At 39.5% G+C, this 27,576-nt stretch overlaps 1 protein-coding gene across 7 annotated transcripts in view; it reads left to right on the top strand.

Annotated features, from left to right (window-relative positions):
- Nucleotides 1–27,576, top strand: part of blnk (B cell linker) — a 211,709-nt gene that overhangs the window by 168,837 nt on the left and 15,296 nt on the right. For all 7 annotated transcript variants that reach the window (XM_087998990.1, XM_087998991.1, XM_087998993.1 and 4 more), the window contains 8 exons: nucleotides 5,794–5,819; nucleotides 8,860–8,882; nucleotides 12,157–12,258; nucleotides 13,558–13,600; nucleotides 15,071–15,113; nucleotides 17,223–17,292; nucleotides 19,707–19,737; nucleotides 26,382–26,415. In XM_087998990.1, the coding sequence (XP_087855116.1) occupies nucleotides 5,794–5,819; nucleotides 8,860–8,882; nucleotides 12,157–12,258; nucleotides 13,558–13,600; nucleotides 15,071–15,113; nucleotides 17,223–17,292; nucleotides 19,707–19,737; nucleotides 26,382–26,415 (372 nt within the window). The remainder of the gene's footprint in view (nucleotides 1–5,793; nucleotides 5,820–8,859; nucleotides 8,883–12,156; nucleotides 12,259–13,557; nucleotides 13,601–15,070; nucleotides 15,114–17,222; nucleotides 17,293–19,706; nucleotides 19,738–26,381; nucleotides 26,416–27,576) is intronic.

Below are 27,576 nucleotides of genomic sequence, written 5' to 3' on the forward strand. Positions count from 1 at the left end.
TGGAGCTTTATCTTTTTTTTCTCTATTAATAATAATTTGGTTTAAACTGTCTGGTGGCAGTCGAGATATACGTTTTCAAGTTATAAGTTAGGATGTGCCAAAGGATGGGTGGGGGATTTATTCCCCTTTCTTTAAAAAAAATTTTTTTTTTTAATTGATATTGGTATTCTATGGGGTGTTTATTCTTTTCTGCTTGTGTTTGCAATGTGGCTCTAGCTGGGAGAAGTGAAGGTTGGGATGGTTAGATGCCCCCTCTCGGCAGGGGGTGAGTTCCCCTACTCAGTGCTGTTGGTGCTTTATACGTTGGTTTGTTTTTTTTGATTTTTGTTGGTTTTTTTATTCTCATTAGTTTGTAGATTTGTTAAGTGTAGTGGTTTTAGTTTTTATATTTGGTGGATCATGTGACACTAAGGTTCAGCAGTTTGTGGTTCGGGTTCCTCCTCTCTGGAATTTAAATGTTATTGCAGAAGATTATGGCTAATGATTTGATTAAATGGTGTACCTGGAATATCAAGGGAAGTCACTCACCAATTAAGAGGAAGAAGGTACTCTTGAGTCTTAGAAAGGAGAAGGTGGATATTGCTTTGTTACAGGAGACACATTTGGATGACAAGGAGCATCTGAAATTACAGCAAAATGGCTTTGACCAAGTTTATTTTTCATCATTTAGATGAGATTAGATTCCCTACAGCGTGAAAACAACCCCTTCAGCCCAACCAGTCCACATGGACCCTCCAAAGAGTAACCCACCAAGAAACATTTCCCTTTGACTAATGCACCTAACACTATGGGTAATTTAGCATGGCCAATTCACCTTACCTGCACATCTTTGGACTGCACAGCTTTTAATACCAGAAGTAGGGGAGTGGCTATATTGGTTAGGAAGAATTACCCATTTAAATTGTTGGAGTGTGTTAAAGACACACACGGGAGGTTTGTAATTCTTAAAGCCTTGATAAATGGGGAAGAATATAGTGTCTTAAATGTTTATTGCCCTCCAGCTCATCCCCTTAGATTTTTGGTAGACACTTTCTCTAAACTGATAAGTCTCAAGTCCCGGCACATCATTATAGGAGGAGATTTTAACTGTCTTATGGATCCCATAGTAGACAGGTTGCCCAAAGGTCCCTCGATACCCTCTGTACAAACTAAATAGTTAGTGGGTCTCTGTGGGGAGTTAGGGTTGGTGGACGTCTGGAGGCGTCTCCACCCTACAGGTAGGGATTTTCTATTTTTCCCCAATCCACACAGATGTCACACAAGGATCGATTTTTTTTTTCTGACCCCTGCGGTAACCCTGGATTTGGTGGCATCTTGTATGATTAGTAACATTACCATCTCTGATCATGCTCCAGTGTACCTTATGGTTAAGATTAAGGACATTACAGTGGCTTCGAGGTACTGGTGAAAGTATCCCTTTATCCTCAAGTTTGAGAGTATTTCTCTAGGGAATTTCGAGCATTCCTAGACATCAACATAGGCTCAGTAGATAGCTCATCCGTTCTCTGGGAAACTGCCAAAGCCTATGCTGGGGGTTAGTTATTTCAAATTCTGCCAGTAGGAAGCGGCAGAAGGGTGAGCAGCAACGTCTCCTTGAAGTACGGTTGAAGGCAGCTGAGAAGGCTCATTTTGACAGACCCTCATTGGTCAAACTACAGAGGATTACGGCACTGCGGTCTGCACTAAATTCTGTGCTCACGTAGACAGCAAAGAAGAAGCTGGCTTTTGCAAAGCCAAGGTTATACGAGCATGGTGACAAGCCAGGCAAATACTTAGCATACCATGCCAGAAAAATAAGTGCCCAACAAGCCATTACGGTGATTAGGGAAGGGTCTGGGAACCTAACATGTGACTCTAAAAAGATTAATGTGGCGTTCCAGAGATTTTACTCCAAGTTACACCAATCTGAGAATTGTGAGGAGGGGCAGGCCAAAATGGAATCCTTTTTTAGAGATCTGAAGCTCCTGGGTGTGACTCCCGAACAACAGTCCTTTCTCAATGCCCCATTATCAGAGCAAGAAGTACAGGAAGCTGTGAGACAACTTCAGTTTGGAAAGGCGCCCAGTTCTGACTGACTTCCCAGTGAATTCTATAAGGAATTTATAAGTATACTGTCAGGTCCGATGCTAAAATGTTTAATGATTCATACAGTCATGATTGTCTCCCACCATCTCTGAAAGAGGCCAATGTTTCACTTATCCTTAAAAAAGGGAAGGATCCGGAAGACTGTGCTTCGTACAGGCCTATTTCACTCTTAAATGTGGACTTTAAAATCCTCTCACGATAAGGCTGGAGACTGTGTTACCTTCTATTATTAAAGAGGATCAGACGGGCTTTATAAAGGGTCGCAGATCCTCCAGTAATGTTAGGAGGCTGCTTAGTTTAATTCAAGCATGTCAACAGCAGTCAATATAGGGATTGGTGATTTCTTTAGATGCAGAGAAGGCATCTGGCCGAGTTGAGTGGCCGTATCTTTTCTATACTCTCAAGTGGTTTGGTTTGGGTGAAGTCTTCCTAAGATGGGTAAAGGTTCTCTACGGTGGTCCTCTCGCAGCGGTCATCACCAATGAGGTAGAATCAAGCAATTTTAATATTTTTAGGGGCAGCTGACAGGGCTGTCCCCTTTCACCATTGATTTTTACGATGGTGATTGAACCACTGGCAGATTGTGGGGATCCCAATATATCAGCTCCAGAAGTGGGGTCAAAATGACATAAGATTTTGTTGTATGCAGACGATGTCCTAATGTTTTTTGACAAGTCCAGCAGTTTCAGTGCCTCGCCAGATACAATGCATCTGTGTGTTTGGCACTTTTCCAGGATAATGGTTAATTTTGCGAAATCAGGCTATGCCTATGGGGGGGTCTTGGGGGTGACTATAGATTCCCATTTAGGTGGTCACAGGGAGGTTTTGTGTATTTGGGCATATTCCTTACTCCAGTTCTGGATTGGCTATTCAAAGCCAATTTTGTCCAATTATTTGGGAAAAACTAAACAAGATGTTCAAAGATGGGAGTTACTTCCAGACTCGTGGTTGGGTCGGATAGCGCTTATTAAGATGAATATTCTCCCTCATTTGCTGTACTCTATATGGATGCTCCCCCTGATTTTCAATAAGCAAACACTCAGGAGGCAGAACAGCTGGTTCATCTCCTTTATTTGGCATCGTAAGCGGCCCCTCATTAAATTAGCCAAACTACAGTTGCCTCACAGATTGGGGGGAGTGGACCTTCCAGACATTAAAAATTACCAATTAAGCTCACTTTTGTCCTATGTGAGTGATTGAGTTTGTGGGGACCCTCTTTCAATATGGCTAGATATCGAAGTCTCCCAGGCAAGGTGCCCCCTTACCAGTTTGCTGTTTTTGGACAAAATGAGGACAGTCAGGGAATATTGCCATAACCCAATAGTCGTCAATATTGTTAAAGCACGGAGGGCAATTCAGCAGAGGGAAGGCAATATTGTCAAAATATCTTTGTTTACACCTTTAGTGGGTATGCTGGGTTTTCAACCAGGTATGATATATTCAGGATTTAAATGCTGGGCAGCTAGGGGTGTGTTTTGCATGGGTGATTTATGTGAGGGAGATGTCCTTTGATCAGTTTGTACGGAAGTACGAGTTATCTAAAAGAGACCTCTTTTGTTTTTTTCAAGTTAGGGGTTTTATTCAAAAAGAGACCACATTTTTGACTGATCTCTGCAAATCTGACATAGGGAGGTGCTCAGTGCTCAAAGTACACTTTCTGTCAGCACTTTATATCATCAATTGGGGGTGGGGGGGTGGTGGGTTTGCCCCCTCAGATGAATTTGATCCACTCTACAGGGTGTGGGATAGAGAGCTGGGTATTGAGGTCTCCTCAGAGGTATGGGAAGATATTTGGGAAAATGCAAGGAAGATATCAATTTGCAATAGGACCCATTCTCCACAGGGTCCACTTGGCTCTGGACTATTCGTCAAAATTTAAACCAGGGGTATCTTCAACATGTCCCAGTGCAAGGTCTGCACGGGTATTCTTACCCATTGTCTTTGGTCTTGCAATAGGCTTCAAACATATTGGAGTGCTGTGGTGGGCGCAATGGAGAAAATTTGGGGTCTAAGGGTGGAGAAGGACCCTATCTCTCTCCTTTTGAGCCTGCCCACTGTGTTTCCTGCAGACACGCATAAGAAAAAACTTTTCAATATTCTCACCATCTGTGCAAGAAAGAATATCTTGCTAGGTTGGATATCTGAAAAAAACCCCAGGCCTGTCAGGGTGGTGGAAAATTGTTATGGAGCATATTCCTCTGGATTTTCTCACAAATATCGTACACCACAAAACTGAGAATTTTTACAAGACATGGCAGCCCTTTTTGGAATACGTTGACACCGATTTATCTGCCACGCTAACCAGGGCTTTTATATAGCCGTAACAATTGTGTTTTAAGAGTCCAATATCCAGGGAGGAGGACCTGTGAACATATGAGTGTTTTGTATGGCTGGGCTGAGTTATTACTATTTATTAGTTGTTGGTTATTAATTTAGTTAGTTAAAAAGCCAGTTTGGGTGTTTTTTATTCTATATTTTTCTATATATGTTTATACATTTGTACATGCGGGTGGGTTGGGGATTTTTTTTATTTGGGATTTTTTGTACAGTTTTGAATGTATTGTTTTGTACTTGTAATATTAAATCTATTTTTTCAATACTAATACATTTTTTAAAATTGGTTAGGTCAGAAGTAGAGTATTCTGTGCTGTCTAGAATCCACATTATACGAGGGATATGACTGTGCTGAAGAGGTCGCATAGGAGATTTACCAGGATGTTGTTTGACATAGAGTTTTAGTTATGAAGTGAATGGAATCAGCTGGAGTTGTTCTCCTTAGGGTGTTGATTGAGATGTATAAAATGACAAGGGGTAGATACCGTAGTCAGGAAGAAACATTTCCTCTCAATAGAAGAATCCATAGCCAGGGACATTAGATATAAGATGCAGGAAGGTTAAAAGGGATGTGAGGAATTGTAATTGTCCCTAGAGATTTGGACTGGGGGGTAATTTGGAACCTACTGCCTGTAAGGGTGGTAGAGACAGAAACCCTCATAACATTTAAGAAGTATTTAGTTATGCACTTGTGGTGTCAAAGCATTCAAGGCTATGGGCTGAGTGCTGGAAAATAGTTAGGTTATTTTTGACTATTACACACTAGATGGGCTGAAGGGCCTTCTTCTGTGCTGTAAGCCTCAATGATCAATTGATGAAGATGAAAATAATATTTCGGATTTGCCTACTTCTTACCTGTCCATAAGTTGCAGGGTAATATTCAAAAGAGCAAAATTTAGCACAGAAGTAGATTTCCGATTTTGTAAAATTTCTTCTTTAACTCAAAGACTAGACAAGTCAATTTTTTCAATTTTTTTTTAAAATCCAATACTCAGTGACTGGTTGACATCATTCAGAACTTGGAGAAAGTGAGGACTGCAGATGCTGGAGATCAGAGTCAAGAGTGTGGTGCTGGAAAAGCACAGCAGGTCACACAGCATCCAAGGAGCAGGAGAATCATTGTTTCGGGCAAGAGCCCTTCATCAGGAATTATGAATGGCTCTTGTCTAAAACGTCGATTCTCCTGCTCCTCAGTTGCTGCCTGACTTCCTGCGCTTTTCCAGCACCACTCTTTTGACATCAATCAGAACTTGCTTAGATTCATAAAAGCAAAATTGTACCAATAAATGAAATCAAAGTGCATTTAATTTTGCATGAAAGAACATAAATTTAATTTATTCTAATGTGTTTAACCATTCTATATCTCCCATGCAGATGTATATGAAGTTCCAGATACAGAGGTAAGTTTGTGATTCATCAGACCTAAATATTTCAGATTAAATTTATTATGAACTTAGTGTTTTAAACTGCAACAGAAAAGCTATTTCCTGAAGCTAAAATTTTTATTTGACACCTTCAGTATGTCTTTCTAAATAGTTTTATACTGCCTACTATTTCCGTACACAGACAAGTGCAAATTACACATTGTCCCTCAGTCTTAGTAATACTGGATCATCTAGATGCAAACGCATGGGAACAGGAGTAGACCATATGGTTCTTCGAGCTGTTTTTTCTCATCCAATCTGTGGTCTAACTCCATGCATCTAAAGCATATTTTACAATATATAAATGTAGGAGAAGCAAATTATGACCCAATAAAACTTAGCATGTGTAACAATATGTGGAAAAACATTCAGTAAACTTCAAGAATCTTAAAAAGCTTAAACGCACGAGCATTTACTGACAAAGGAGCAGGAGATTAAGACAAGGAAGACAAATGTGAAGAGATAAGTCTTCAGATAGCCTGTCATTGCTGCTGAAATGAAAGTGCTGTACGTGTTGCTTGCCGAGATGTTTCTCTTTGTGTGCTGGTGCACAGTACCATTCCCATAAGTCAGTGCAAAGGCCTGCCCCCAAGGAAGTGCAGCCTATTTATGGGCAGTAACTGTATGACCCTTGGACCAAACAGATGCTGAAAGATTGACGCCAGTAGCAGATGTTGAGCTATTCTTTGATCATGCTGTGGTCTGAGACTAAATTGGAAAGAACCCGCTGGTCACATCCATGTAGGTATTGCCAGGGCTTATGCACGTAGTTCTGAGTCACATGCCAAACAATAATGCTGCTTGCTTAACATGGGGTGGCTTTGTACATGCTTTGTTATGAACAGCATAATATGCTTTAATTGGAATGCCTCTGCATAGCCTTCCAGTTCATCAGAAATTCCCTGTCTCAGAGTAATGCCATAGGGATCTTTTCCTTCTGGATAGACATGCAGCTGCCAACAGTTCATCTCCTACAGCGAGGTGGTTTCTCTCCATGCACGGAATATTGATGGGCAGGCTAATCTACCAGACAGGAAGTTATGTCTCACCAAATACATCAGCTCAAAAATATCACCACTGGCAAATCCACTGATGCCCGTAAAAAGGAGCTAGAGAAAGAAAACAAATAAGTCTATACAAAAAAAATCTATTCAAAATCAAAATTACCACCATGAGAAAGCATAGAATTACTTGCCTTAGGCATGAGTGGGCTTTTTAAAAAGACTATTCCCTTCCCTCCAACATCTGTGTCAGAAATATGGGGCTGGACTTCCAAAGTGGGATCGGGAAGCAGACGCCCAGATGAATTCCAGATCCTGAACCCATGTCGAGAGACCCCTGTTTTTAAAATGTCAATGGCCTAATAGGCTAAGAGATAAACCTGGCACCTAGTTCAGGGATGTCGAACATCACCAGGAGACAGGAGCAGCTGCTGTCCTACTGTTTTGAGGCAATGGCTCCCTAAAGGGTTAAAAGGCAATCAGCAGCCATGAACGAGAATGTACTGAGGCCAATGGTAATTCGCTCCACACATTTGAATAAATAAAGAAACTTGTGAGGACCGTATAGTTAATCTGCCAGCTGTACACAAACAAATAAGAAGGAAATTGTTTGAGCTCACTGGGAAGCATTGAAAATTGCAGTACCACATGGTAGGCCCCATGACAAGCTCACTAATGAATCGGAGCAGATGCTAACTGGCAGCAAGCACTTTTTTGCATTCTCTCTACACAACCCTTTGGAACTTCAAAACTAACGCCGAGATATTGGAGTCCAAAGATGATCTGCAGCCCCACAGTTCCAAATTCCACAACCTTTTGAAACTCCAGGCTCTGGTATCTTGCACTGGCAGAAGTAGTACACCCTCTCCCTTCCACCTTTTAGATTAGATTAGATTACTTACAGTGTGCAAACAGCCCAACAAGTCCACACCGACCCTCCGAAGAGCAACCCACCCAGACCCATTTCTCTACATTTAACCCTTCATCTAACACTATGGGCAATTCAGCATGGCTAATTCACCTAACCTGCACATTTTTGGACTGTGGGAGGAAACCGGAGCACCCGGAGGAAACCCATGCAGACACGGGTAAAATGTACAAACGCCCCACGGACAGTTGCCTGAGGCGGGAATTGAACCCGGATCTCTGGCGCTGTGAGGTAGCAGTGCTAACCACTGTGCCACCTTGCCGCCCACTTACACAGAACAATGCTCCCCCCATCCCTTCAGATGGACATCGCCAATGGAACTGAACAACAATTAACTCATGATGTTATTAAACTGGAAAGAGTGCAGAAGAAATTTACAAGGATCTGGTCTGGACTCAATATTCTGAGTTTTAGGGAAAGGTTGAACAAGCTAGGACTTTTCTTTAGAGCATAGGAGAATGAGGAAGGACCTTGTAGAGGTGTATAAGATCACAAGAGGCATGGATAGGGTGAATACACTGAGTCTTTATCTCACGGTTGAGGAATCGAGGACTAGAGGGGATCAGTTTAAGGTTCGAAGGGAAACAGTAAAAGGGAACCTGAGGGGCGACTTTTTTTATACAGTGGGTGGTATGTATATGGAATGAGCTGCCAGCAGAAGTGGTTGAAGCAGATACATTAACAACATTTTAAAAGGCATTTGAACAAATACATGGATAGTAAAAGATGAGAAGGATATGAGCCAAGTGCAGGGAAATGGGGCTAGTGTGGATGGACATTTTGGTCGTCATGGACCAATTTGGACCAGAGGGTCTGTCTCCGTACTGTAGGATTCTATGACTGTTTGGTCCAGTGACATCACTGTCCTGTGTGCCCCACTTGTGCCTGAAATGAGCGGGATACCAAGCAAAGAATCACCCCTTAATCATTCTGTTGACAATTACATATACCTATTCTTATTTATCCTTAATTTACATGATGAATTAATTAATTTATTATGCTTGTGCACCAATGAAATGTTACTTTTGTCTCATTCATAACATAACTTGATCATTATTTGACATTGAAATTACTTTGTTTTGTTTAGGAAGCTTCACCATCAGTGCCCAGGTGAGTTACAATGTTTGGGAAAGAAATGGTCCAAGGAATTTCCAATTGGCAGAGCGTGTAGGATTTGATCTATTTAATGGATAACTCTTTGTAGCTGATATTTAATTGAAAGTGTTTTATCACCCGACATGTTTTAAAGATAAGACGGGCTGTGTAAATCTGCATCTTGTTCACGTCACTGTACATATTAAGATCAGACCAGCAGGCTCCTTCCACTGCTCCTTGTTGGTATATCTGCAGATTCCCCCTACTTGTATGAAACCGGCAGGTCAAATGGCTGAATTCCAATCACCCTCCAGACAGAGATTGTGTGCCTCCACCACAAGGACATTCTCTTTTTATTAGTCCATCTGTCCCACATCCTATGAGACCAATTTCTGTACAAACATCACTGTTCTTCTTTGGGAATATTTTTCCAGTTGACCGTTCTTGGTACTTTGTGCTATTTGCCACCTTTATCAGTTTGTGATTGTGGTTAAGCTTATTTAGGAGAGTTTGTTGCCACCAATCCTTCATTTTCTTTTTGTTTTGGACCTACTTCGTGATTAGTGGTAGAGGATATAGCCACTCAGAGTCTCTATAGGAGAAAACTCTACTTTTGGGTAATGAGCAGATATGCTGCATGTTAACAATAAGTACAACTATTTTTGGTCAGGCCTAATTAGACTTTAGGTGAGTTGATGCAGATGTATCTGCTCAGTTCATTGGAAGGCTGGTTTGCAATGCAGAGTGAATCTCAGTATGGGATCAGTTCCCACGAAGGTGAGCATGAGGGTTACCTTCTCAACCTTTTCCCCTTACCTGAGATATGGTGACCCTTAGGTTAAACCACCACCAATTGTCTCTGTCTGATGAGCTAACACATCCTGCACAGGCCAGATGGCCTACTCTTACTCCTACTTCTTATGAAATTATCTGCTCAGGATAGCTGCCCAAAACTGGGATCGAGGGCAGCCCATGGACAGGATAGTGTGTGGAAGAGTTAACTTGGAGACAGTAGACTTAATCTGGGAGAAAATACCTCAAGAATTCCAGAAGTATTAATAAAACTAATGATTAGCTTTCATCTTTTCATATCTGGTTCTGTTCAATCTTTTTGAAGATTTATTTGCAAACAGTATGGATATCATTTCTGAAAGATTACTTGAGAGCTACTGTCCCCACGGATAATGGAAATGAATTAGCCAGCGTAATTGCAAAATACAATTGCTGTGAAGCTTGGCAGCTACAGATTATAATGAGATCAACCTTCTTACAGACAGATCCACTTACGTGATTATAAGTGTTCAAAACAAATCATTCAAGAAATTAACAGAAATTTACCTTGGAGAAATGTTTCTAATTTTCACTAGATATTTAATTTTTTAAAGTGATCCTGAGTGAATCTCTACTGCCCTTTTAGTCAGAAATAAACTCCGTAGCAATTATTGTTTATTCAAAATTAGGATTATAACCACTTCTCTTTTTCATCCAATTACAAAACATATAGCACGGTTATAAGTTGCTTCTCTTAATCAGAAATAAATGATTGTATCAATCCCTTGAACACATCCAGTTTGACTCGAACTTTCCACTTGTTGCATTGTATAAGACTGCCCCCAGGTGGACACTTAAAGTATTTTTCTCCCACTTTTGCTAACAATTAGAGGTATGATTTGGAAGAGCTGGTATTGGACCGGGGTGGACAAAGCAAAAAATCACACAACATCAGGTTATAGTCCAACAGGTTTATTTGGAAGCCCTAGCTTTCAAAGGAATGAAGAAACAGTGCTTTGAAAACTACTACTTCCAAATAAACCTGTTGGACTATAACCTGGTGTTGTGTGATTTTTAAATTCGACATATGTCCTTTGCAACAGGAGAACCCTTTATAGTAGCGAGGGGTCTTTTACATCCAAAATTTTGTGTAGTTTTTGGACATGTTATTTGTCCTTAATTTTAAAATGTTTATAAACTTAAGTAATCCAATTAATTGAGACTCATATGAGTAGATTAGTGGATCTAAAGAAGGGTCACTGGACTCGAAACATTACCTTTGCTTTCTCTCCACAAATGCTGCCAGATCTGCTGAGTTTTTCCAGCACTTTGCAAATGCTGGAAATCAGAAACTGTTCTTTCATTTTTTTTGTTTAGGTCAGTGATTCAGTTGGTAGGAGAGCTTGCTAAAATGAGGTCTTCAATGCTGAATTAACTTCCTCTGGAATAATTGATGAGGAGCAAACTGTTGTGTGTTCATACACCTTACTTTGTATCAGAGAAATAAGAGAGACCACAGCAGTGACAGTGAGTGCTGATAGCAATCTCTGACCCAACATAATCAACAACAAAAGGTCTTCATGCTGGCTATTAAATGCTTCTTTCCTGGTCTCTGCTCAGACAGGTTAGGGGTTGAAGTCTAAGTTAAGCTTTTCTCTCTAAAGGCTGCCTATTAATACAACAGGGAAATGAGGTAGGATTCATGGAAATATTCCTTGTGTCCTAATTTTGTAGAACCCCTTCAGTGTGGAAAAAAGCCATTCAACACACCAAGTCCATACGACCCTCTGAAGAGCATCCCACCCTGTCCCTGTAACCCTGCATTTCCCACGGCCAATCCACATAACATGCACATCTTTCAACTGTGGGATGTAAACAGAGCAATGGAAGGAAACCCACACAGAAACAGGGAGAATGTGTAAACTCCACACAGTCACCCGATGGTGGAACTGAACCCAGGCCCCTAGCGCTGAAAGGCAGCAGTTAGCCACCATGCTGCTAGCAAAATGTTCAGCCTGTATCAATTGAGAAAATCCCTGGAAATCCTGAAACTACACAAATTAGTGATAACTATCTTCACAATTCTGACGAAGGGCTCATGCTTGAAATGTCAATTCTCCTGCTCCTTGGATGCTGCCTGACCTGCTGTGCTTTTCCAGCACCACACGTTTTGACTCTGATTGCCAGCATCTGCAGCCCTCACTTTCTCCCTTTTGTACATGCCCGGCTAATCATGTTAACCAATTTAATAATGTAATTGTTTAATGTTAAGAAGTAACAAGTGATAGCTAGCAATTGTTGGAGGCGTAGGTATATATTTACATATGGTAGCCCCTGTAATAGTGGAAGGTGCAATGAGCTCAGACTGAGTAGTCAAAAAATGGTGCTGGCCCCAGGAATTTTGGCCTCACAGATATTTTCTTGGGTTTTAATTGCACAATGTTTAACGAAACAAACTTCTTTGTTATCAATTTATTTATTGATTCCAATTCGACAAATTCTTTATGACTATCTAAAGGTCCAAACCACAACTTCCAAAACCTGGATCCACAGGAACAGGAAGTCCATTGTTACCTCCTCGATCATCACCACAAGTAAGCAGTACACCAGAAATACTCAGGTATGTAATTTGTCTATCTAAATGCCTGAAACAAGAAACTATAACATGCTCTGTTTGAGCAAACCATCTTAAACCAGTTATTAAAATGCAGTCATTATACAGAATAATAATGAATCATGAGAAACATGGACATGTAACTACCATATATACAGGAAGTGCTGCAGGCATTCAGACATGTGGAACTAAAGTAATGGGCTCAGACTGAGGCTCTCAAATCGGGGCTGGTAGCTGCAGCCATTGGTGGGGGAAGGTAGGAGACGCAATGAGGTTACCCGGCTTTGTATGCAGAGGCTGAGCTGATTGAATTATCAAATACAAAAACCAATAATACACTGCATTATAGACAGAGGAAGTACATTAAGAGGTGATCTTATCACAGGATGCTGGAATGCCTTATATTTTCTTTTGATGTTTTAATTGCTTTTATGAGGCAAGAGAAAATAATTCTAGAATTTTGAAATATCTTACCTGAGTTTATAGAGAAGTTAATTTTGTAGAATTGCTCTTCACTTTATAGGTTGAAAGGAGAAAAGCCAATTTGTTTCCTTATTTAGAAAAAGACGGGAAATCACAAAATGACTACAGGAAAGAATAGTTATCAAATTGGCCAAATTATTAAATTAGAATTAAAATAATTCATAACAATTGGGCACAAAATAGATAATAAGGTATTTTACACCCATTTTCTGCTATTCAACCAAAAACACAAAACTGCCAATAATTTGTCCTGAGTGGTAGCAAACTAATAGTTTCATACAATAGAGGCCATTACCTAAAATTATAACACTGATATCAACTGTTTTTTTTTCTAAATGGCATCCCTTCCGAATCCTATCTTAGTCATTAATCTGTTTAAAATCAGTGGGGTCTTATACAGATATTTTATGTTTGTCTTAATGCAAGAATCTATGATGACATGTATGTTCAATAGGTTGAGTTGTAATGATGTTGCAGTTATGGCACTTATCTGGTCGTGTAACAGGGGTCTTATTCCCATCTTCCATTATTATGGAAGTGTATGGTGGTGACACTGGTTGCTAAGTGCAGAACAGTGTTCCAAACCTAGTGTCAGTATCATTCCTGAAAAGCAAAAAGTGATCTGAAAATTTTGAGGCAAAATAGGTGCCCACATTTTCTGATTTAAAAATCGTCTGTTTTCCGTCAGCATTAAATTATAGATTTACTACTTCATATGCCACTTACATCTAATTGGAACACTGAATATCAATCTCATTGCACTCTTATACCTTGATTGTCAATTGATATGTATTCTTCACTTTGTGATTTTTTTTTTCCCAGAACTGAAGCACCAGTGAACAGAAAAGCACCCATTCCTCAACCTGTAAGTTTCAATCTTTTCTGTTGCTGTTCAGATTAAAGCAGCTACATTATACATTGTCCTTTCTGCAGAATATTTTTAGAAACCAGAAGATCTTTGGTGTCAAATTTACATATTGTATAAATTAGGATATGGTTATTTATGCTAAAGGACAATCAATGAGAATATAGGTCCACGTCAAAATAAAAAATGAAGCAATCAAGTAATCTGTTTTTGAAAAATGTAACAGATCGGATCACAAATCCCATCGGAGTTTGGCTCGAAATGTTTGTGTCTAATTATGGCAGCATTGGTGTGAAATTGATTTCCTTATTTAAACTATCGGATACATTTCTTTGACAGAAACATGATTGTATTCCAGTCGTCTGAGCTTTGGAACAAAATCCCATTCTGATCCTGGACGCAGATCTGAGTTTTATTTCTAATATTATCAAATTGATGATGAAGCATTTTCCTTCATCATTAGGGAATAGTTAGTTATATTATCAAGAATGTTCAATGTTTATTCAGGTTCACACTCAAATTAGAAACTGTTACAAAATATCATTTAACACTGCAAGCTTGAATTACATTTATTTTCCTTACTATGACAGATGTTCTCTATCTCTTTCCTCTTTTTACCACCATAACCTTTTTCTGTCCCCTCTGTAATTGAGCGTTTTTTTCCTTTCCTGCTGCATTGTGATGCGTAATGAAGTAGTCATTCACAGGGTGATTAGTCATTTGTCAATGTGACAACTGCTCTTGTCACCACTTATAAATAACATTGATTAGACAACATTGCAGTTTATGATTCTAGCATAACATATGTCCACAAATTAAATGGAACTGTCAATGAATGACGAATCTGGTACATTCTTTAGTGAGAGGAGAATATGAGCATTTTACTTTTTGCAACAGTATTAAGCTGTGATCTAACATGTTTCACAACAGTGATAAAAATTTACTGTTGAAATTTTGAATTCCATTGAAACTTTAAATTGTGGAGATGGAGTGGCAGCTAGATTTGTGAACAGTTGGATAGAGACTAAAATCACTTTGTAAAGATTACATTTGTTGCCATTCATTTTATCATCTTAACAATTTAGTTGAATTTCCAACTGTGTTAATCTGGGGTTTTATCACCTGTAGCTTTCAAAAGCATGGGTAGTCAAACAGGAGGCTGGAAGAGGGGCCATTGATCTGAGAACATATTTAAACTTAATGTTGAGAACTTTGTTAAAAATATAGAATAGGAAGTACAATAAATCCTTCTTTCTGCAGAATATTTTTTACAAATCAAAAGATCTTTGTCAAATTTACAGTGTGTGAATTAGGAGATTGGTTGTTAGTGAGCCTACAATGTGTCCTTTTCAGCACGTGATGCACGATGGACTGGTAAAACTACAATCTCTCATGTAAATATGTGGTTTCATTTAGCTTGCATTAAAATGTCTGAAAGTAAATAAATATAATCATTTAATTTCATTGCAGGAAGATGACAATGAGGAATATGAAGTATGTGACCCTGAACCAAGTTAGTCATCATTTTATTCCTCTAATGGTTTTGTTTAAGAGTGGACCAATTACCTCAGATTTAAACTGCTCATATTAATGAAGTTTGACTTGGTTCTATTAATGATGTGTGATCATGTGTATGTATATGAATGACGACAGGATATTTATCCAGAGTATACAATCATATCCTGTAGGTGGCAGCATGAGTTTCTAAGGGTTATGGAAACAGCATTTTAAGTAAAATAAAAACTGAAGGAACTGCGGAAGCTGTAAATCAAAAACAGAAATTACCAGAAAAGCTTAGCTAGTCTGGCAGCATCTGTGAAAAGAAATCAGAGTTAACATTTCAGGTTTACAGAACTGAGTTCTGAGGAAGAGTCACTGGACCCAAAACGTTATTTCTGATTTCGCTTCACAGCTGCTGTCAGACCTGCTGAGCTTTTCCAGCAATTTCTGTCTGACATTTTACTTAAAACAAGCTAAAGTACAGCTGAACATGTAACAAGTGATGAGGTTTCAACAAGGGAACATTAAATCATGTGAACAGACAGACTTTGAATTATGATTAACTCTCTGAAACTCAAAATTTTGATCCATTTCAGATTTCTTATAAACTTATGAGTAGTTGGAACAAATTGAGATAAGATTTCCAGTAAAATAGCTTTCCAAGGTTTACACAGATCATCAACCAACTAAACAAATGAGTTAGAGAAGCCCAGTGAATCTTTCACTGATAGGACTCATAAACTTATAGGACTTCATGAAATTGTAGAAACGGAGGACAAGATATCCCCCTAATTGTCCAATAGACACAGTTTGAAATATCACAGAACTGTAAAAATAGCCAGTAGCTTCCTTCAAATGTCTCATTGATAATAACCTTCTTAAATGATCAATGCCTTAAATAAAGGTAGGTAGTCGAGCATCTGTAGGAAGAGTCTCAACATAAAAAATAAATAAATAAAACAAGTTATTTGCAGAAACTTATACAGAGTTCTGAGAACCCGCAGCCCAACTTAGATAAACACATACAGTTATGCACACAGGAGAGAGAGCACAAAGGAAAGTTGAGCATTAATGATATGATGACAATACACACCACACAAATATTAAATGTGTACCTTATCTTTCCATTCACAGAGTTATCCTATTTATTTCAGAATTCAAAACAATTGTAGTGGAACTCTAAAATTCAGCCCAAAAAGAAAGACAACCATAGGCAGATTCTACAAAACTGCACGGTCCTTCTATTGAGATGGGCTCTGAATGCAAGAAGTTTCTGGCTCTGTAATTGTTATTGTTTGTTTGTAGACTGGGCAATTCATAGTTCTCTAAACACAAGATCTATGTTCAGAAAAGTCCTCAAATTCAGGAATGGGAATGTGCCTTGCAAATGCTTTACCAACATTATTCAGTTTCTGCAGTATGATGAGTCTCGACTTGTAGATTGTATCTTCGAGGATCTTGTGCATGCAACAACACCAAGTTCTATTCTCCTATCACCCCTGTGCTGCTGACGCAGTCAAACGTCTTTATTTTAAAATGTTCATGCTCATTTTCAAATCTCTCCACTGCCTCGCCTTCCCCTCGCTATCTGTAATTTCCCCCAACCCCACAACACTCCCAAGATATTTGCAGTTCTCTAACCCTGGCCTCACAAGCATCTCAGTTTTAAGTTCTACACAATAAGTGCCTGCAGTTGTCTATAAACTAAATTCTGGAATAGGTCCCCACCCCATTCTGCCTCGTAAACTGTCTATCCTCCTTTTAGACATTTCTCAAAGCCCTTTGACCAAGCCTTTGTTTATCTGACTTATATTGGTGTCTTAGTTTGTTTTTTTACTGCTGCTGCAGTGTGTCTTGAAATGCTTTTTTGCATTGAAGGTGTTGCTTAGATAGAGTTGTATTTGCTGCTAATACTGGGTTGTCACAAACTGTTTCAAAGGAATCCCCAAGAGTCTGGGGACAGTCTGTTCCTGGATAATGTGGGAGAGATTTATGCTTTAGTCACTCATCCAAAGCCAGCAACTTTCAGTTATCATCATTAAACTAATTATTTGTTCTTTAATGAGAAGAAGTGCCTCTGTTAAGAAATTGAAATAATTATGTTTTGACTTCTGCTAACAAGGTAATTCAAGTAGCAGCTCACAGGATTCCAGGACTGCTCCAGAAATTCCAATACCACCACAAAGGGATCTGTAAGTTACAGCCTTTCATTATTAATTTGAAACCTAAATAAATATGCTCCTTAATTCTATATTTATGATTTTTAAATAATTACATTTTCATTGCATCTATCAAAGATAATTCAAGCCTGCAAGCAAATTGAAAATGTACTTGTAAAGCTAAGCATGATAATTTAGTAATTATTCCTACACAACTTTTCAGTAATAACAAAAACAAAAGTGTCCTTGTATCACAGGAGCCAAAGAGAATTGAAAGATATCCTGATGGTAAATTTCCAATCCTCAGAAATGCGAATTATGTCAGGAAACCAAACAAGATAGCAATTAACCTCACCCTTTGTTCCAATAAAGAGAAGATATTTGAGGTAACAGTTGATTTAATCAAATAATAGGTGTAACAAATTCAAAATGTGGTCCTGACTGCACACTACAGCATGTTGGCATGGGCCTTGCAGATTTAGGGAAGACCACTGATGCTGCCGATGCCAGGAGTGCATCCTAAGAGCATACAATTAGTACCACCCCACAAAGCCTATGCCATAACCCTGGGTCCATGTAGCAGCATACCTAACCTCTGCATGAGAATAGACTGCAGTAGTGAATGTGACATTCTGGAAACCATCATCAATGTTGACCACCAGAGCTGACTTGGCAACCAGCTAAGATTGTTTCCAGGAAAGCTGTCAGCAGAGACTTCTCAAGGATGGACCATCATGAGCTGATGATCTGATGGACAGAGTGCTCTGCACAAACCCCTGGCTGCTTGGAGACAGATTCCTCCATGCCTGGTGTCATCAAGTGTAAGCTCAATGGCAAACCACTCTGAGGCTGGAATTCGCTGATACGTGCCCAACGATAACCCGATCCTTCAAAGTCTGCATCTGCATCTACTGCTGCAGAGTTAACATGGGATCTAATCATCTGACTGACACCTGTAATGTTATCTGGAATATAGAAAGGCCCCTAAAGAAATGATGCAAAGAATTGTTGGGTATGGAAGGGGTGAATCGCCAAGGTCTTTTTCCTCTGAGGACATAGGTTTAAGGTGAGAGGGGAAATGTTTTCGCACAGAGGGTGGTGTATGTATCAAATGAGCTTCCAGAGGATGTGGTGGAGGCAGGTACACTTACAGCATTCAAAAGGCATCTGGATGAGTATATGAATAGGAAGGATTTAAAGGGATATGGATTAAATGTTGGCAAATCAGGCTAGGTCACATTGGGAGTTGGTATGGATGAGTTGGACCGAAGGGTCTGTTTCCGTACTGTATAACTCTATGACTCTATATTTATGTTAAGTAGCATTACAAACCAGCAGGTAGCATTACATTCTGTAGATAGTATTACAAACCTACTCTTCCCCTGCATAGTATCTAGCAATCTTAACATTTGTAAGATTTTATGTTTATATCCTTGTAATTATTAATAGAGATTTGATCCCACTTACAATGGATGAAATAGCAAAATATGAAAGTAACAAGGTAAATGTTACAACGTTATTAGGAAAAGTTGCAGTTTCAGAAAACAATATATTTTGGTTTCATTCATTTGTAGCTTTTCCTCCTTTCCAAACTCAGCAATCACCATGCATAACCCTGAGTATGAAAGATATGTTTTATGATTGTGTAATTATTCAGAACATGATGCATCCAAAGATGAAAACAGTAACTGTTTGGATGGTGCAATGCTACCAGCATCCACATAACCCAACTAAAGCAATCCAGCATCTTAAGACATCCAACAAGTTCAACGTGTAATAGCTCCCCACCTCCCTCCTACCCAGCATAACTTCAAAGTTCAGAGAGGTTTACTCTGCCTGCTGAAAATACAAATCATATTTGCATACCTCCAGTATTTGCCAGGGGCAGAGTTACACCCTGTCGCATTTTCAGGACATTTCAAAATACTTCATAAATGTGAACTCCTTTTGGAGTGTGGCCATAAAAATGGATCTATTGTTTTGGCATGTGACACACCACTGGAAACACACTGCAGGTTCACAGTTTGAGATCTGTTCTGTAATTGTAATGGGTGAAAAATTGTATACTGTATTCCCCCTGTACCCACGGGGGAGTACATTCCAGGCCCTGCCGCGGAGGCCCGAAACCACAGATAGGAGCAAACCCATTCACTTAAGTTGGGAAATTTACCTTCCCGGCAGCCCCCTGGTTCCGGAAGGTTCTCTGTAATATGTTCAGACCGCGGTAAACTGTAGAAACTGATTCTGTGGATACAGGGGTTGCCCCGTATTCTCCGTGATGGAATTCACATCTTCCTGCTGCAAGCACCACAGCAGGTCATCTGTTGGGTAGGTCTATTGTTTTGGGACAAATACTGCTACAAATATTAACATACACTTAAACAATATGTTCAACACAAAAGACTGTCTGAGAATTGTTTTAAGCTTTGTTGCTTTGTACTTTGCAGGAAGCCAACAAACAGACCTTTCCCAAAACCGGTAAGATAAAATAATTGATGTCAGCGGGCATTACACAGACCTTACTTTTTCAGATTCAATTTTAGTGCCATGATTACTCTTTACTACATTACCACAGATATTAAATAATTTATTAGCGAACAAAGTGTTTGAAGACTGGTGAATAGCAATTACGTTGGAAACTCGATTATCCGAATTTTGGATTATCTGGCAGGATCACAAGGTCCCGATGCTTGGCTATACGATGTTATCTGGCATTCAATTATCTGCCAGTCGCTTAACCGAACGAAATACTTCCTGCCAGTGTTGGATAATAGAGATTCCTCTGCATTTATTTTAAGAAAGGAAACAGAACATGCCCAGTGAATTAATGAACACCACAGCATAGGTAGGAAAAATAATGGAATCCCAACTGAATGAAAAAAATTGATGAACATTTGCAAAGAAAATTATAATAATGAATACTGAGCATAGCTTACAAAAGGGGAAATCTTGACTGATTGAGCTTAGCTAATGTTTTGAGGAGGTAACAGTATGATTTGACAATAATTTGACAGTAGATATAACTTGGCGTTTATTAAAGTGCCTCCTGAAAGAATAGTGAGGAAGGTGAGGCAATATGGAGTTAAGACGCGGCAGAACGAATCACGTGGTGGCTTTGAGGCAGAAGCAGAACAGGTAAGGAAAGGATTGTTGTTCAGAATGGTAGAAAAGAGGATATGGTGTTCCATGGGTTCAGTATTAAAACCTGTTCATAATTTAGAAGAATGATTTGGATTATGAAATAAAGAACAAACTTCCAAATTTATGATGACACCAAAATTAGGGAGGATGGTTCACACTGAGGAGGACTTCAACAAATTACACTAAGGCATGAATAAAATGTAACCAATTCAGAAATTATGCTTACAGATAAAGATGAGGTACTGCATTTGGTAAATCACATATTACTTGGAAGGTGAAGAACCGGGTATGGTAGAGGAACAAAAGAGACTCAGAGTTCAAAAATATGGATTGCTACAAGTTGTGCCACAGATTAGCGAAGCTATTAACAAAAATGAAAAACAACTACTAAGCTTTACATCTAGAGAGAGAGAATTAAAAAAACTTAGAAGTTATGCAAACCTGTGATGATGATAGGGTGGATAAGTAGTGCTCAGGTACACACTCGTCAGAGTTTCATTGTAACTTTCATGTCACAAAGCTCCAACTTGTTGCTCATTTCTATGTTTTACACACACACGCACTCAATTCTCACTCAAATATCCTTAATTGACATATCACCAGGAGCAGCTCCCTTGTTCTATTTGGTCATGGGAAACCCTGCACCATTCTGTGTTGACCATAGAACCTGTGTTGAACCTTGGTTAGCTCATACTTGAGAGTATTGTGTTAATTTCTGATTTGCCACATTAGACAAAGAACATAGGAGCACTGGAAAGAGGGTCTTACAGCACAGTGGTAGTACCCCTTACCTCTGAACTAGAAGGTCTGGGTTCAAATCCTTTCTGCTCCAGATGTCTGTCATAACATGTCTGAACACGATGATTAAAGTACTGTTGAGGCAGTGGAAAAAATGCAGAGAAAATTTCCAAGGTTGCTACCAGAAATGCAGCAGAAAGGATTGACAGGTCTCTTTCCTCTTGATAACAGCAGACCTTTGGATAATTTAACGAAGGTATTTAAAACCATTAAAGTAAAATTATAGATAATTATAGAGAGAATGTGTTTCCTTTTGTGGAAAAGAGCGTAACTGGAGACTATCAATGTAAAGTAGTCATCGACAAATCCACTGGGGAATTCAGAAGAAACTTCTTTGCCCAACAGTGGTGTGAATGTGGAATTTCTACCACAAGAATTGGTTGACATGAATTTATAGATACATTTAAGGGAAAGTGATACAAACACATGAGGGAGAAAAGAACAGAGGAGTACCATGATGTATTTAAATGAGGAAAGGTGGGAGGATGCTCAAGTGGACCTCAAGTACTGACATGTAACAAATGGGCCAAATGGAAAGTTTCTGTCTGTGACCCCATGTACTATGAGATAGTGGAAGAGATACCCAAACAATTAGTGAAGAAGATCTATTTGAAGAAGAGGGAACAGGAAAGGGAAAGAAATCTACCGTGTAAGGCCAATAGAGTTGAAAACTTTGCCAACTGCACTACAGTGGAGGAAGGGGCAAATGCACAAAAGTGTAAAACCAGTAGGTCAAACAGCACGGGTCTTGATAAAATTGGTAAAATTGAACTGCGAGAATAAGATGAAGTTACATAATACGTGAGGACAAGGAATTTGAACTTGCTGCAACGAGAACAAACTTTGGTGAAGACGAGTCAGAATCTAGGAGGGGATATGTAATCTGAGAGACAATATGAGTTTTGCATAAGATGCAGTATGCACATTGACATATTCAGGATTTTATGAAAGAGAACATTGGCAAATACGTATATTGGTAGTAAAAGAACAAGGCATTCATCAGCAATGCAGGAGGTCCAAAGAGTGGTGGTCAAGTTTGAGGAAGGAAGCTGTCTTAGTGATAGATATGGGATTTAACAACAAGTGAAGTATTTGTATCATCACCATTTTGTGCATCTTGCATTAACGGTTGCTTTTGATTTTTGATTGTTGCCAAAAAATAGAATTTAAGTCCCACCCCATTTTAAATGGAAACAAATCAGATTTCAGCAACTTCTTTTAGGCTGTTCAGTCACAAAATTAAACATGAGTTCTCACCTCATCAGTGCCATTTGACACCAAGCTGTTGTTATCAGTTGACCTATCATAAAGTGGGCCATAATGTGTCAGAGAGCATATAGGAACTTTTTTAAAAGTAGACCTTGTTGTCATATTATGCATTCTATTCTTATTAGCAACATCGATAACGATTATACTACTTGTCTAATCTGCAACAGCCATCAAAGTCTATCATTGGGCTTACATTTAAAGCTATATAAATATTATTTAACTTTGTGTGCCTATGGGTCTGCTAATTTTATGTAATATTTCAGATAGGTAAAAACGTGTTGTATTAATATTCCAAAGTAATCTGGGAAATGCTAAATTGAAAAAGCCCAAATTGGGTTTATGGAAACTGATACATTAGGAGCAGGAATAGCCCATTCAGCCCCTCACGCCTGCCCGCCATTCATTTAGATCATGACTGAAGTGTTGTGGTCTCAACTCTATTTCCTACCCCAATACTCTCTGATGCTTGTAAGTCAAGACTTTATCTCCTAAACCAAAAAATCTCAGTGAAAAAAAAACAAAGAATGTAGAAAGGATATGGAAGATATAGACTGTAGGGAAATAGATGGGGACGTCTTGAAAAATGTCCATATCACAGAGGAGGAAGTGCTGGATGTCCTGAAACAGGTAAAGATGGATAAATCCCCAGGACCTGATCAGGTGTACCCTAGAACTCTGTGTGAAGCTACAGAAGTGATTGCTGGGCCTCTTATTGAGATATTTGTATGATCGATAGTCACAGGTGAAGTGCCAGGAGACTGGAGGTTGGCTAACGTGGTGCCACTGTTTAAGAAGGGTGGTAAGGACAAGCCAAGGAACCATAGACCAGTGAGTCTGACATCAGTGGTGGGCAAGTTGTTGGAGGGAATCCTGAGGGACAGGATGTACATGTATTTGGAAAGGCAAGGACTGATTAGGGATAGTCAACATGGCTTTGTGCATGGGAAATCATGTCTCACAAACTTGATTGAGTTTCTTGAGGAAGTAACAAAGAGGATTGATGAGGGCAGAACGGTAGATATGATCTATATGGACTTCAGTAAGGTGTTCGACAAGGTTCCCCATGGGAGACTGATTAGCAAGGTTAGATCTCACGGAATACAGGGAGAACTCGCCATTTGGATACAGAACTGGCTCAAAGGTAGAATACAGAGGATGGTGGTGGAGGGTTGTTTTTCAGACTGGAGGCCTGTGACCAGTGGAATGCTACAAGGATTGATGCTGGGTCCTTTACTTTTTGTTATTTACATAAATAATTTGGATGCGAGCATAAGAGGTACAGTTAGTAAGTTTGCAGATGACATCAAAATTGGAGGTGTAGTGGACAGCGAAGAGGGTTACCTCAGATTATAACAGGATCTTGACCAGATGGGCCAATGGGCTGAGAAGTGTCAGATGGAGTTTAATTCAGATAAATGTGAGGTGCTGCATTTTGGGAAAGCAAATCTTAGCAGGACTTATACACTTAATGGTAAGGTCCTAGGGAGTGTTGCTGAACAAAGAGACTTTGAAGTGCAAGTTCATAGCTCCTTGAAAGTGGAGTTGCGGGGAGATAGGATAGTGAAGAAGGCATTTGGTACGCTTTCTTTTATTAGTCAGAGTATTGAGTATAGGACTTGGGAGGTCATGTTGTGGCTGTACAGGACATTGGTTCGGACACTGTTGGAATATTGCGTGCAATTCTGGTCTCCTTCCTATCGGAAAAATGTTGTGAAACTTGAAAGGGTTCAGAAAAGATTTACTAGGTTGTTGACAGGATTGGAGGATTTGAGCTATGGGGAGAGGCTGAACAGGCTGGGGCTGTTTTCCCTGGAGGGTCGGAGCTGAGGGGTGACCTTATAGAGGTTTACAAAATTATGACTAGCGTGGATAGAGTAAATAGGCAAAGTCTTTTCCCTGGAGTCGGGGAGTCAAAAACTAGAGGGCATAGGTTTAGGGTGAGAGGGGAAAGATATAAAAGAGACCTAAGGGGCAACTTTTCCACACAGAGGGTGGTACGTGTATGGAATGAGCTGCCAGAGGAAGAGGTGGAGGCTGGAACAATTGCAACATTTAAAAGGCATTTGGATGGGTATATGAATAGGAGGGGTTTGGAGGGATATGGGCCGGCTGCTAGGAGGTGGGACTAGATTGGGTTGGGCTATCTGGTCGGCATGGACGGGTTGGACCGAAGGGTCTGTTTCCATGCCGTACATCTCTTTGACTCTGAGATGCTGGTAATCAGAAATATGAACAGAAATTGCTGGGAACATTCAGCAGGTCTGGCAGTACCTGTGGAGAGAAAGCAGAGTTAACATTTCAGGTCCAGTGACCCTTCCTCAGAACTGATTGTAGCTAGGAAAAGGACTGGTGTATATATATTGAATATGGGGTGGGGGAAGGGGGAGAGGAGTCAACAATAGGTGGAGATGGAGCCCAAACAGAGAGATAACATCTCGTGGGCAGACAAAGAAATGGGTAAAGGCTAGACTGGGGGATTCAATCAATGTTGATTGGCACTATTAGTATCTGACAGTGAGTTGGTTGTGGCAGCAGCCCATGTGATGACAAGAGCTGATGTGTTGAAGGAGAAAGTGAGGTCTGCAGATGCTGGAGATCAAAGTTGAAACTTTATTGCTGGAACAGCGCAGCAGGTCAGGCAGCATCCAGGGAACAGGAGATTCGACGTTTCGGGCACAGGCCCTTCTTCAGGATGTGTTGAAGGTTGGGTTAAGGACGTGCGAGAAGAAGCTCCAACCCTGAAATTATTGAATCCTCAAGCCTTGCAGGGTCCCCAAGTGGAAAATGAGATGCTGTTCTTCCAGCTTGTACTGAGCCTCACTGGAACAATGCAGCAAGCCTGAGACAGAAATGTTGGCCAGAGAACAGTGTTGAAGTGGCAGGCAACCGGAAGCTCCGGGTCAATTTTGCCGACAGAACGTAAGTGTTCTGCAAAGCAGTCACCCAGTCTGCATTTCTTCTCCCCACTGTACAGCAGCGACTGCAGTAGATTAGATTGAATGAGGTGCAGGTGGTTAATCACCCTGCTTCCACCACTCTCTGAGGGAGACAATTCTATAAACAAACGGCCTTCTGAGAGAAAACCTTTCTCCACCTCCATCTCAAATGAGGTTCTCTATTTTCAAACTGTGTTCCAAGTTCTAGTCTCTCCAACAAAGGAAAGTATCCAATCAGCATTCATCCCCTCAAGTCTTCTTAGGATCATATGCTTCAATTCATTCCTCTGAATTCCAATGGATACAAAATATTAAACCTTTCCTCATAGGAATTCCTTAATCCTTATATGACTTGTGATTAAAATGCAGGAAGTACGCACTTCCTAAATGGGACGTGAATGCTGGCTGGAGCTGGCTTTGGGAAAATAATTGATGAGAATTTGACCCAGAAAGGAATTAAAAATTTGGCAGGTGATTCCAAAAAGATTGAGGAGTGTGACATGTGCTCTGTTGATACTAATTTCGCAGTATGAAGGGCATTCAGAGCACCTAAACCCAATTTCCAATTTGCTGTTCTGTAACAAGATAGAAATTTCTCTGTTCAAAGTGGTTGTATTTAAAGTTAGAAACCTTATCATTTAAAGTGAATTTGGAAGGTGCATTAACCAATTAAAGCATATCCTGAACCAAATCAGTTTTTAAAAATTTATTCAAGGGATGAGAGCCTCACTGGCTAGGCCAACATTTATTGCCTGTCCTCAGTTGCTCTTGAGAAAGTGATAGTGGACCTTCAAATCACAGTTTTATTAAGAATTTTACAGTCTATTGCCATGCTGGATCAGTTGCGTGAAATCAAATACTATTAATTTCATCAAGCTTACCTGTATTTGACTCTTCCTGTGATTTTAATATTGCCCACGTTTCACTTCTTTGTTTCTGCAAGTGTTTCTGATTTTACTTATAAATTCTTTAATCTAGAGAATGGGTGAACCTTCAAGGGAACAAACTGAAGGTAAGATCATTTTAAATTAATATCTGAACGTGAACTATTGCTGTACATGATAAGTCTAGACATCTACGCTATCCAACTGAAGGAATTATTCCTTATCAAATATGCAAGTCTACCTTGACACATCTAACCCTGTCTCTGTTTTATAATTATTCCAGAAAGCAGAATTCTAGAAAATACAAAAAGTTACTGTATCAACTCTTGCCAAAATAGTCACAAGCTAGTCCCAACATGCAACTTTCCCTAATATCACTCGCTGTCTCAGTTACTCATTGTGGCAAAATATTTCAAACTTCAGCAGATCTACATATATATAAATACCTCCTAACCTGTTTTCCCAGTGTCTTACGGATTTAGTTGATGACCCTCTCATCAAAACACCCCAATGGGTAGAGATAGTATTTCACACTATAAATGCCTCTATGATGTAAAATCTCCATTATATTTCCTCCTCCGTCTACACTTTCGGCTGCCTTTGGAAAGCAGCCAACATGATTAAAGATCCCTCCCACCCCAATTGTACTCTCTTCCATAGGGCAGAAGATACAAAAGTTTAAAAACATGTATTAACAGATTTAAGAACAGCTTCTTTTTCACTGTTGTCAGACTTATGAACTGACCTCTCATATATTAGATCTTTCTCTGCACCATCTCTGTGGCTGTAACACTGTGTTCTGCATTCTGTTCTATTACCCTGCTGTACTTATGCAAAAGATATGATTTGACTGGTTAGCACTCAAAACAATATTTTCACCTATTTCTTGGTACATGTGACAATAGTAAATCAAATCAAAGCATCACTATCACACATATTTTAATATAATTATGATTTTTTCATCCTTACGTCAAACTGATGAATCTGTGCTCTGTGACTTTAACATGTTTTCAATAATGGGGAATAAAAGTTATTCACAGTTCTCCCAATGTGGTTCTCGCATTGGATTGAACAAAATGTATTTCTTCCTCCACTTTTATTCTTTGCAGCTCTATATATAATCTCAAATGTTACCTGGAGCAGAATTATCCACTCCCTTGAGCAGTATGGGAATGTTGAGAAGTTGGAAGATATGGTGAAAATGAGAAAAATCTAATTCTAGACGTCAAGAAAATGATTTCTGAATTTCCCCTTAGGGCTTAAATAGTAAGTTCTGAATCTCACTAGAA

This window comes from Chiloscyllium plagiosum, unplaced genomic scaffold, assembly GCF_037043375.1.
Source record: "Chiloscyllium plagiosum isolate Xiang-an unplaced genomic scaffold, Cpla_swu_hap1 HiC_scaffold_22, whole genome shotgun sequence".
NCBI classification, from domain to species: domain Eukaryota; kingdom Metazoa; phylum Chordata; class Chondrichthyes; order Orectolobiformes; family Hemiscylliidae; genus Chiloscyllium; species Chiloscyllium plagiosum.